General features: G+C 43.5%; 1 protein-coding gene across 7 annotated transcripts in view; it reads right to left on the bottom strand.

Moving 5' to 3' along the window:
• The window catches only part of HSPG2 (heparan sulfate proteoglycan 2), a 933,800-nt gene that overhangs the window by 577,957 nt on the left and 342,918 nt on the right, over window positions 1-12,925 (bottom strand). For all 7 annotated transcript variants that reach the window (XM_069240056.1, XM_069240057.1, XM_069240060.1 and 4 more), the window contains exons 27-29: window positions 10,303-10,414; window positions 5,402-5,515; window positions 4,098-4,225 (exon numbers count right to left, since the gene is read on the bottom strand). In XM_069240056.1, coding sequence (XP_069096157.1) covers window positions 4,098-4,225; window positions 5,402-5,515; window positions 10,303-10,414 — 354 coding nt within the window. The remainder of the gene's footprint in view (window positions 1-4,097; window positions 4,226-5,401; window positions 5,516-10,302; window positions 10,415-12,925) is intronic.

Genomic DNA, 12,925 nt, shown 5'->3' with positions numbered 1-12,925 from the left:
GCAGCGTCTTTACTCTTTGGTGAAATACACACACACATATATATATATATATATATATATATATATATATCATATATATATGTGTATATATAATCAAAACTCCATGGCGGTTGCCGCTAGGTAGCCGTAGTTAGGGCCTAGTTTCTATAGAAAAAGCATTTTTTGTTTTGCTAGTAACTTTGGAGCCACTTGACTCGATGAAATTTTCCAAAAAAACGCTCACTTTGGCGTCTGTCTGGAAAGGTTCAGGGTGATTCGTCAAGTGGGGGCCAAGAAAAAAGGAAGTCCCTAAACGCTTTTTCCCATGCATTTTTCCATAGGGGTTTTGAACAGGAATAGAGCCCAAACGACTGGGCGGAATTACACCAAATTTAGCAAAGGTAGCTCTTGATCTAGAAAGCAACATTTTTGTTATTAGGTGTAAATCCATTCAGTGGATTTTGAGAAAATAGAGAAAAAACAAATTTGTATATACAGGGATGCAAAGAATCAGAAGCCGCCCAATCTCATGCTGAGATATGAAGGGGGTCCGTTGCGGAGCCCCAGAGACCACCAACTCCCTGGGACAAATAGAACAATGGAGGGGGCCCGCACAGCTCCCCTTGTGGAGATGTATATGGCCCTGGGGACAGCCATTCCCCACGGCTGGTTCCTGCTATGTCCAGGGGGTGCCCACACACAGGACATAGCTGTCTGGCAGGAGATGTCAAATCTACTGCCAAGTCAGAGAAAACACTCCGGATCCAGCAGGTGAGAGCTGTCAAACAGCTCTTGCTTGCTGGGAGCAGAGATCTCCTCCGTTTCTCTGCCTGCAGAGATGTAGGCAGGGAAACAGAGAAAACAATTGCTGTCACAGAGAGGAAGCTGAATTTTTAGCAGCTTCTTCTCTGTACCAGCAATGCTGCCTCTGGCAGGGAGCCAGCTAGGACAGTGGGGACCTTCAGGCCCCCCCACGGTCCATAACCATTTTGACTGGGTGCCCTGGGGGATGGGATCCCCGGGATCGAGATCGGCGTGGTTAGAGGGGGCCGCATAGACCCTTCCCCCCTCCCCAAAAAATATATGAAGTCCAAGAACTGGGGGATGGGGTCCCTGTGCCGATACACTAACACTAACCCGGTACCGAGCGATAACAATTCCGTCGAATTTTCGATACTTTAGCTAACTTTCCCGATTCGAAATACGGAGTGAAGAGGAACACGTCCGAACCCGATGGCGGAAAGAAAACAATCTAAGATGGAGTCGACGCCCATGCGCAATGGAGCTGAAAGGGAGGAGTCACTCGGTCCCGTGACTCGAAAAGACTTCTTCAAAGAAAAACAACTTGTAACACTCCGAGCTCAACACTAGATGGCAGGATAATGTGCAGGATAATGCACAGCCCACTCCTGCTGCACAAGGCCAAAGGCTGTGCACACCATGAGGTGGATAGTTTGGGGGGGGGGGGGGGGGGGGGGGGAGGGTTGGCCACGGGCACCTGCTGTAGGGCATGACCTGTAGCCAACCACACCACGCACGGCCCTTGGCCATGCACGTTGCAAGGTTGGGTGCTTACAGGGGGTTGGCAGCAGGGCCTAGCCGCAGGCCACCACGGCCATGCGCAGTGGTGTTTGGATTAACGATAGTAATGAAAATTAATTTACGTTAAAAAAAAAAGTTAAACACAGAAATTCACTGAAAAAAACAAAGGTTACAAGGACGTTATAGTTAGGAAATAGAATTCAAAGAATATAAAAATTCACTTAAAAACACAAAAGTTACAGGGACGTTATAGTTAGGCTCACATTTTAAATGTACAAAAGCACAGATTTTCACCTATTAGAGTTATCTCAAGTAGCTATAGCTCATGCCCTAAGGTAACTATAACTCGTGCCTTCGCCATGCACTGCTAATTACCCCAAAAATTACAGCACTCATGACATCTTTGATAACATCAATGTAATATCTGCATTAACATTTTTGACAAAAAAATTATGTGCATAACTTGCACCCTCGCCATGCACTGCTAATTACCCCACAAATTACGTGACTCATGACATCTTTGATAACATCAATGTGATATTTTCAGTAACATTTTTGACGAAAAAATTGCATGGTGTACACGAGTTATAGTTACCTTAGGGCACAACTTAGTTACTTGAGATAACTAACAGGTGAATTTCTATGGTTTTGTACGTTTAAAATGTGAACCTAACTATATTGTCCCTGTAACCTCTTGATTTTTCATATATATATATATATATATATATATATATATATATATATATATATATATATATGCACACATACACACACATTTATTTAAAGCAAGTTGGAAGTTGTTTGAAGCCAAGGTACAACACGGTTATGAAGTTCCACTCTGAATGAAAAGCTTTCCAAATTAAGACCAAAGTCAAAACACAGCTTAATTTTAAAATAAACATAAAGCAGACAAACTTGGAAGCCTCGCCATATAACATGGGTGAGCAGTATCAAAGACAAACTTAGACGCCTCACCATATAACTCAAGGTACTATCCAAAACAGGATTAAAAGATACTTGAATTTGGAAAATGGGGGAATCAGTATCACAGGCTTATGGGGTGGTAAAGGTTAGAGTCTCCACAAGTTGTATGCATTATCAAAATTTAGCACCATCTACTACTGAGGTCATAAAATGAGTGTTAACTGATAAGGTTGCAGTTGTGCCACTGCTTGCATTAATCAACTCTGAGAGGTATTGCCTCGTCCTGCTCTTAGGAAAGTGAACGGACACAGACGTCTAAATCAATAAATTCAGTCCTTCGGGAGTTTCCTCATTAATCTCTATAAACAGATTAAGAGAAGAAAAGGCAGGCTGCTGTTTGCTCCTACCCCAGGACAAAGGATGTGGCCTGTGCCCACCGCTTTTTTTTAGCAGTAAAAATAAAAGCACCACAGAGCAATCAATTTTAAGAGTTACATTTCAATGGAAACCAAACCTTTATTCCTTAGGGATGTCACCTTTATAGATAAATATAAAGCTACTTTAGAATATAAGCCACAAGCAAAAGGTTGGATTCATCCCCCACAAAATATTCACAAAATGCATTTAGGAGACACCCACACAAGGGAGTAGCAGCATGTGTGGTTAGGCAACATATTTTCTTTTGATAATTAATAAACACCAGCTCTCCATACAGAAGACACAACAGAGTTTTGAAGGTTTACTCACAAAGTGAAAATAAATTACATGGATGTGAATTTTTTGATGGTATGAGAAGAAAAATTGGAATGAAACTTGGCGCATGAACAATTAGTGCATCTGGGTAGGAACCAGCGGGAAAATAAACAAAATGGTTTCGCAGACTGCACCAAAACACTCATCTACAGACCTGACAGGGCACCATCCGCTAGAGGCGGGAGGTTTTATTCTAGGTAAAATAGACAAGAAGTGTAAGAATTGCTACATACAGTATACAAAAATCATTTGAAAATTTGGTAGCCCTCTCAGGATACTCACACAACACAGAGACTGACCAGGTGAAAAGAGAGAAGGCGGCTGAGCATGCAAAAATCTTTTAAAGGAGCTCAACAGTACCAATATAACATTAACTCATATGGTTGATTGTAAACATAGATAAATGTATTGGTATGTATGCATTCAGACAGGCAGATGAAACTGTGTCATTCAGAGATGGAGTGTTATGTCCTGAGATGACATGCAGAAGGAACAAGACTGTTTGATTCGATTAAAAGGATTGCTCCAAAGTTTCAAAATCTGTTTTTCACCACTCAAGTTAAGCGCACTGACTAGTAAGGTGGGCAATTCATGTATAGGTGTATAATGCAGGAATTTAAAGAGAATGTAGGCCTGTTCTGACCAAATCGTACTGCTGCTTTATAAAAGGAATAACATTTGGGACATACTTAAGTTTTTGGTCACTGTCTTACGCTTAAGCAAAATATTTTACAATAGTGTTAACCAGTGAATCCACTGCAGTAACACATCAAATGTTTGGTTATTGATCAATGTAAACAATGCATGGTAAATAGGGACGGTAACAGGTAGGAAAGGTGACCTGAGAAAAAACACTGATACTAGCGCAACTGGGCAGTATTCCACAATTTGTAACATACTGGCTGGAAGGGGCGCTGCTGGGACACGGACACGGCTGACAATCTCCAGGGGATCCTCGTCTGGGGTGACCATAGTAGCCTGGCTGGCAACGGTCACATTTAGGGCCCTCAGTATGATGTTGGCAATTCTGGAAGGAAACAAGAAGATTATTAGTTTCATGGAATGTCTTTGTGGCACTATTTCAGAGCAATGCTATGAAAAACCTCATGCACTCCTTGACAAATCCAAACATTCTATGACAACCTATAGCACATGATGATGGTGAATCTCACTGTACAAATTCCAGTGGACTAGATGTACCCTTAACACAGACTGTCGGCAATACCCACCACAGTCAAGCATCAGTAACATGGCCAGCGCTGGTGCTTTCTAAAGGTTACATTTTAATTGCATGTTATTTCTTTAATACATTATCACAGTTGAGGGTCCAGTATCATTCTTCAAACTATACCCAAATAAATATAGAATGTACTTCAGGAAAGGAAGCATGCTTAATTCTCCAGAAGTATTCTAAAGTTTTGTGACCAGGTCGTGGGTACTCGCTGACTGTTCAAGATCACTGTACCAAGTTCTTTCTAGCTATCCACGTTTTCATTATAACCAATAAATATGCAAGAGGCTCCTTTGGAGCTAATTGTCTGTAAATTTATCTCAACATTATTCAAAACGGATTGTGGAAAATCTTATGTGACTAATTAGGCTAGGACCTCAAGGTTTACAGATGGGTACCCACAACATACTGTATACTAGAAAATGGCAAGGACAGATTACCCCATTTTGAATAATAAATTACCGTAAGGAATTCCCAGTTCTTTTTCTGATGAAATGACATTAGCTTTCCAAAATATACTCATCACCATTGTGAGGCATTACCCTGCTGTCTTCCCAAATCAAAATTCTAAAACTATGATAGAGATTCTAAAGAAAAAAAGGCTTATAAAAAGAAGCACAAATTACAAAAGCAAGACTCAAAGAAATACTCAAAAAATGTAAAAATCCTATGTAAATATTAACCTTCACATAAGTCAACATGTGCCTAATCCTACCATCAGGCTCTTGTGACAAAACAAGCTAGAAATGGAGTTTGAATAATAAATAACTAATCCCAATTTGAAAAAGATGGGACCCAGGAATTTAAACAGGTAGCTACTGAATTGCCTTTGTTTTCGCATTGTACATGCAGTCCTTTTTTGTAGTCTTTTGTTTTTAAAATTGAGTTTTTACATAAAACTGGGGAATATGCATTAACGTTCACTTGTATGTTCTACTGCACAGACATTTAGAACTACCATTACTGACCAACCTGGCACTCTCCAGTTTCAACATCGCAGTCCGCTGCATGCCCGCTGCAGTCACAACGTTCGCAGGTGCCCAGGTAGAGCCCACTTGTAGAGCGTGTGTATCCTACATCACAGTCCTGAAGAAAGAGTGAGAGGTTTGAGGTCTCAGACATGTTCAATTTGGCCACAATGATAAGCATCTGTATGACAGGCAGATTGCTTCAAGTCTCAAAAGGCAGTGGGGTCACCAGACATCTGCCCCCCCTCTCCTCCAAGGAATTAGTAACCTAGAACCGGCTCTCTCTGGAAGACTGAAGAGAAGAGCTCACTCTGCATTGGATTTGTAAAAGAAACTAACCAGCCATTCTGGCTAAACATTGGTGAAATTGGCCCTGCATGGACACTGTGAAGTACATTCTTCTCCATTTACCAACCTTCCTCTTATCATTCTATACACTGGTGACTGTAAATGTTCTCCACTTCAGGGCCTATTGTAACCTGCAATGAACACATTTATACAGTGAAATTCTTATCTCAGTCTCCAGATTTCATTTCTTTTGCCCAGTTTTATCTCTAAATCTTAGCTTATGTGAGATCAATAGGAAGGGAAATCGTTTTCTTAACTTGGGCCCTGTTACACTTAGCACATTAATTATATCTGTTTTTTGACGCTTTTTATAAACGTTTTTCAGCAGGGGTAGAAGTAGTGAAAACAATCTCATAGTTAAGTAACAGCCCAACACATTTCAAGGACACCATACTGTAGGAAGCTTGCTCTTTATGTAGTGGACAAAATTGAGGTACGGTGTGCAAAGAGTCCAGGCAAACCCCAGTGGTATCACAGAGGCACAAATGACATACCAAATGCTCTTTTATGTTAGTGTCGTCGAGCACTTAAGCATATCAGAGGGTAGTACTAAGCATATAAGTGAGAGAGACGCACACCCAATATAGAAATCCAACACCAATTTATAAAAATAACACGCCATTTTATATATAATTAGATACCAAGGTCATCTGACTCAGGTGTGTACTTTTCAATATATGAATTCTTACTATTTTTAAAAGTTGACAGTGCAATGTTTGGGTGTGGTAATCTTATCCTAAGGGGGAAAACATGCACTGCATTCGGACACTTCACAGCGACCTACAGGACTGTTCTAGATGATCACTTCCTGTGGGGAGTGGCATCACTCAGTCCAGAGTGCTTAAATTCAACCACGCACAAAATGACAGAACTTCCTAGGCTGTGTCCACTTCAGGCTGCTCACCCTAAGGATGTGTCCAGTCTGAAAATGCAACACGCCTCCTGCGTAGCTAATTTTCCACCTGTCCAGGTGCCAGATGGGCCCTGCGGCAGGGGGTCACCATCCTCCTCAGAGGACAGTCTGCATACTAAAGGCGGTGGTTTTCTTTGAAGCCTCCTGCTTTGGAGTGCAGATTTGTGGGCCATCCTCTTGGGAGGGGTGTGTTAACACCACTGCCAGAGCAGGCTTTGTTTTTGACCTCCAGAGAGCAAAGGCTGGGACCTTGGGGGGTCAGATTCTAGTCTGTTGGTGGCAGATTGCCTAGAACTAGTAAGTGAGCCCACCAGAAGTTGGCAGGTTTTCGGGGAAAACCTCTAAGGTGCCCTCCGGGTGCATTTATTAATAAGTCCATCATTGGAATCAGTGAGGATCTGACACCAAACATCCATAGTTTCAGTGAAGCCATCATTTAGGTGGAGAACTCGTATTGACCAGTGTCCAGCACATGTGTTTAAAATGGCTTCACTGCACACTTACTATGTTTAAGAATCAACAAAGGATTAGCAGGTTCATATCTGCTCCTGCAGTTATGGCCAAACAACTATTATAATGCACCCTGGCTTAGGGCTGTAAGGCCTGCTGTAGGGGTGTCTTACAAATATTACATGTAGTGTTTAAGGGACATGGTACACAGGCTGTGTCCCATGTTGTGTTTTCACTTTTGGGAGCACTGCGTCACACAGCCTGCAACGGCAGTCTGCATGAGGTTGGTGCTGGGTCCCTTAGAGAGGCAAACGTGATACTGCAGCTTTTAGGGACCCTCTTTAGTACCCTAGCCCAAGGTATCAGATGTACCATTTACTAGGGACTTATGGAGGAGCTAAAGGGGCCTGGCCACTTGGGGATCAAGTGACCATGTGCAATGTTTTGGGGAAGAAACACTTGTACTGGGGACCTGGTTAACAAGAACGCAGTGTGCTTCTGTCAAAGTTGAATCAAATACCAGACAAGAGTGGGGCTTGCTTCAAAGCGTCCTTGGCCTCCCCACCATGCTGTTCAGAGGTTTCCATTCATATTTTAGAATTCTTTCCATGGTCCACTTCCTGTTTCAAACTTCTGAGGGCATGCACTTGCCTTGTATATAGAATTCTCTGCCTGCAATCATCAGTCCTTATTTGGTGACCAGGGCTCCAGCCTTAGAGACTCTGGGCAACCCCATAATATTATGATGGCTAGTCTAGCTATCATAAGAGTAATGCTGCACAGTAGCAACGTGTATTTAGTCAATAAGCATTCTCTACACACCCCCCATCACTTTGTTTCTCACAACTTGCATTTGCTAATGTGGACCCCATCTGTAGGAAACTGGACTTCTTTGCAGATCCTCCACCCCCGCCACCCCACACTTTTTGCTCCCATTTGAACGGCCAGATGCTGGTTTTCAACTCTGACAGTACACTGAAGCCTGTTAAACAGGTTCCAGTTCTAGTGTTCTTCCCCTAAAAACAATCTACTCAAATGTCAAACAATTAAAGGTAATATTTAAATATACTCTTATAAATACTACTATATGATTTGTGCTTTCATATATTGTGTCACATAGTATGGAACTGGTCCTGAACCATCATCACACCATGGACCAAAAGTAGTGATCATAAAATAACACTTGCTTAGGCAACACATTACTGTAAAAGTACCTTATCAGTTGGGGTCTTCAACAGCTTACCATGTAGTGCATTCATTTTCAAAGTAGAGGGGATTAATGCGAAATAACATTTTTGTTAAAAACTAGGAAATGATCAGAAGCCCACAGTTTCCTACTTGACTGATGCCATCTTTAGACTGGTTTTTCCATGACATCGACCAGTGGAAGATAGCATAGTGTATGCATAAAACACGTTATCCCATTTATTGGTTACCACTTACATCAACTGAGATGCAGAGTTTGACCACATGGTAGTCTATAAGGGATTTGAGGAGCAAAGCTAAAGTTACAAGTAACTTGGTCCTTCTGAACTATAGATCTTATTGATTCTCATGCTATGCACATAACCCTAAACTGTTTTCATTCTACTAAAGAGGATAGTTTAGTAGCTGCAGTGGCACCACACAAATTCCTTACTACTATGTGCGATAAAATAGTCTAATCTTGCCTGCAAAAACTAAATGTGTGTAATTGCAAATATCTGAGGCCAGCACTAGCTGGCAGGAGCATGCCGAGCATGAGTATCTACAGCCACACATGCTGCAAACTGACACTTCCTAGCCATGCTAAATTTACCACCTTCTTTCGTGTACAATGTGTCTTTCAAATGCATTCTCTAGTCCTGCAAAAGAAGATAACAGAATCGTGTATGTTTCACAACCGACCTGCAGAACAGCTCCACGTGTAAATGTGATGCAGGCTCAAAACTGAAAGCAGGCAAAACTGCTGTTTGCTAAAACAAAGCCTAAGCAGGCGACTGCCTCCCACAACATGGGACCAATGGACAGCTATGGTGTTCCGGGACAGCTATGGTACTCCTGTCCTAGCCCAGTCGCATGTCAAACCTCTAACGCAAATCAATGGATAAAGTGACCTTTCAGTCAAGGATCAGGGGAGTAGACAGTTTCCCTGTTGATTAACAGTGACGATACACTGCTTTAGGCACACAAACATAGCGTAAGTTCCCAAGACTGATTTGTTCTTGTGTTATAAATGTTTTTAACGATGAATGACTGCATCTTGCACTGCTTTTCACTACTTTGCATTCATATTTGTGTTTGTATACTTTTACTGCCAACTGTAGTCCACTGGTGACACGTTTTAAGATTGAGCTTTAATCAGCATACTTTTGAGTATTTAGAGCACAAGGTCTCAATAAAACATTAAATCAACAGTATCCTACAAAATCCAATACTTCCAAAATGAAAATGAGGTACTCTTTAATTTTAAAAAGTAGAAAATCTTCTCACTAACACTACTTTCAGATTTTTGAGAGTGCTATATAGGTGATCCAAAAAGATTGGAAGTACATTATTAGATATCAATTTCTCTCTATCGACACACCCACACAGAAACCAGAGTTAGCCCTCTACTAACAATTTTTGACAACCTGATCAAACAAAATCAGGAATCTTACATTATAATATTTCTCAAATTGTAAGAATGTTCTCAAATATATCAAATGTACCTTAAAAACGTAGTGTGCCAGAAAAACACCAGCGCCTCATACAAATCATGATTCTGAAGACTATTCTTCGCATTTATTAATGAAACTGTGATAAAAAGTGCCACGTAGAGTTCTAAAATAACCAGGCAATTCATTAAAAAACGCACTTCCCTTTATGCTATTTGAAGCAACCAGAAAATGATTATTGAAATAGAGGGATGAGGGCCTGAAATGTAAATGAACCGTTAAAAAAACAAAACTATGATGTGTAGTGCAGATTTAAATTTGCTTAACAAAGTTATCAATATAAGACTAACAGTGTACTGTGGCAAGAGGAAAACTACTTAGCAAGCATCAAGAGAAAAAGCGCAGTAATGCATGACTAGGTGTGTGGCAGCACTTTGAACGTTTTTAGCTATTGTCTACTTGTATAGCCTTAATGAGAAAATCGGGTTATTCCATGTTTCCAGTCCTCAAGTGAACAGAGCTACGTGTTCAAGCAGCTTCTACATTCAAAGAACTCACCTGACAAGATGGCCCAGTGTAGCCTATTGGGCAGACACAGTTTTCTACTTCCACAGCTCGCTGGAAGCCAGTGGAGTGAGGGACAGCAACATCCATGTGGATATTGGAGATTCTGGAAAGAGACAAGATACATCATTTTCATCGGTCGCAAAAGAAACCTTTAGCGTCAATGTATTTTCACACAGGAGCCTGATGAGAATGAATAGGCTAGAGTTTCTAGAGTTCCAGTGTGCAAAGCACAGTATTCTAGAAAAAGAGCACAGTATTCTAGAAAAAGATCTGATTAGCAAGCATTAGCCATAAACTTGTAGCGGAAAAGGAAGGTTGTGCGCAATAGCTGCACCATACAAAAAGACTCCTGCTAGGTACTGTAAAAGTCTGCTTTTATACTTTCAATGGGAGTTTGGAATAGATGTCTCCCACCACCTCCAACCACTTCAATGTTTTCTTAAGCAGCATATTTTGGTTACATTTTCCACGGATACTGTTCACACTAAAGAACAGTCGACAGGCCTTTATTAAGCTCTTGGCTCACAGAAATAGAACTCAAAATTACAAAAAACACAATTACAGCTACGCAAGTGGTATCTGGATTAAGACTAACTGAATTATGAGTTGATGTATTGTTATTAAACAGAGTTCATTAATTTAAAAAAAAAAATCTGAAACGTGGAACTGAAACTTCTAAATCTGCCTATAAAAGCATAGTATATGAAACATTCACCTTAACTTTTTTCCTTGGTCTAGTGGAGAGGCAATGATGGTGTGCACAGTTAAGTAGTATTTTCAAGTTACTAAATCAAATCATTAGCATTTGTAAAGCGCGCTACTCACCCGTGCGGGTCTCAAGGCGCTAGGGGGGGAAGGGGGGGTTATCGCTGCTCGAACAGCCAAGTCTTTAGGAGTCTCCGGAAAGCGGAGTGGTCCTGAGGCTGGTGGGGAGGGAGTTCCAGGTCTTGGCCGCCAGGAAGGAGAAAGATCTCCCACCCGCCGTGGAGCGGCGGGTGCGAGGGACGGCAGCAAGTGCGAGGCCAGCGGAGCGGAGGGGGCGGGTGGGGACGTAGAAGCTGAGGCGTCTGTTGAGGTATTCCGGTCCCTTGTTGTGGAGGGCTTTGTGTGCGTGGGTGAGAAGACGGAAGGTGATCCTTTTGCTGACTGGGAGCCAATGCAGGTGTCTCAGGTGTGCGGAGATGTGGCTGTTGCGGGGTACGTCGAGGATGAGGCGGGCCGAGGCGTTTTGGATGCGTTGCAGGCGGTTTTGGAGTTTGGCGGTGGTCCCGGCGTAGAGGGTGTTGCCGTAGTCCAGGCGACTCGTGACAAGGGCGTGGGTCACGGTTTTTCTGGTGTCGGCGGGGATCCAGCGGAAGATCTTGCGGAGCATGCGGAGAGTGAGGAAGCAGGCGGAGGACACGGCGTTGACTTGCTTGGTCATGGTGAGAAGAGGGTCCAAGATGAAGCCGAGGTTGCGGGCGTGGTCTGCGGGGGTCGGTGCGGTGCCGAGGGCCGTGGGCCACCAGGAGTCGTCCCAGGCGGACGGGGTGTTGCCGAGGATGAGGACTTCCGTTTTTTCAGAGTTCAGCTTTAGGCGGCTGAGCCTCATCCAATCTGCGACGTCCTTCATACCCTCTTGTAGGTTGGTCTTGGCGCTGGCGGGGTCCTTGGTGAGGGAGAGTACAAGTTGGGTGTCGTCGGCGTAGGAGGTGATGATGATGTCGTGCTTGCGTACGATGTCGGCGAGGGGGCTCATGTAGACATTGAAGAGTGTCGGGCTGAGCGATGAGCCTTGAGGTACGCCGCAGATGATCTTGGTGGGTTCTGAGCGAAACGGAGGGAGGTAAACTCTTTGGGAGCGGTTAGCGAGGAAGGAGGCGATCCAGTCCAGGGCCTGGCCTTGGATCCCGGTGGAGCGTAGGCGGGTGATTAGGGTGCGGTGACAGACGGTGTCAAAGGCAGCCGAGAGGTCGAGGAGAATGAGGGCGACTGTTTCACCGTTGTCCATCAGGGTTCTGATGTCGTCTGTGACTGAGATGAGGGCGGTTTCCGTGCTGTGGTTGGTTCGGAATCCGGTTTGTGAAGGGTCGAGCAGGTTGTTGTCTTCCAGGAAGGTGGTCAGCTGTTTGTTGACGGTCTTTTCTATTACCTTGGCTGGGAAAGGTAGAAGAGAGATGGGGCGGAAGTTTTTCAGGTCGCTTGGGTCAGCCGTAGGTTTCTTTAGTAGGGCGTTGACTTCAGCGTGCTTCCAGCATTCGGGGAAGGTAGCAGAAGAAAAAGAAGAGTTGATGACGGTCTGGAGGTGCGGGGCGATGATGTCGTCGGCTTTGTTAAAGATGAAGTGCGGGCAGGGGTCCGAAGGGGCGCCGGAGTGGATAGAGTTCATGATGGATTTGGTTTCTTCCGTGTTGATGTGGGTCCAGTTGTTGAGGGTGATGTCCGGGGAAGCGGGTTCAGTGGTGTATGGTTGGGTCTGGTGTCCGAAGCTGTCGTGGAGGTCGCTGATCTTGCGATGGAAGAAAGTGGCGAGGGATTCGCACAAATCCTGTGAGGGCGTGACGGCGTTGGCGCTGGCGCTGGGGTTGGAGAACTCTTTGACGATGCTGAAGAGTTCTCTGCTGTTGTGGCTGTT

The sequence above is a fragment of the Pleurodeles waltl genome, chromosome 6, assembly GCF_031143425.1.
Source record: "Pleurodeles waltl isolate 20211129_DDA chromosome 6, aPleWal1.hap1.20221129, whole genome shotgun sequence".
Classification (NCBI taxonomy): Eukaryota; Metazoa; Chordata; class Amphibia; order Caudata; family Salamandridae; genus Pleurodeles; species Pleurodeles waltl.
The sequence above is the reverse complement of the archived record's forward strand: the minus strand, read 5'-3'. Positions and strand labels throughout refer to the sequence as shown.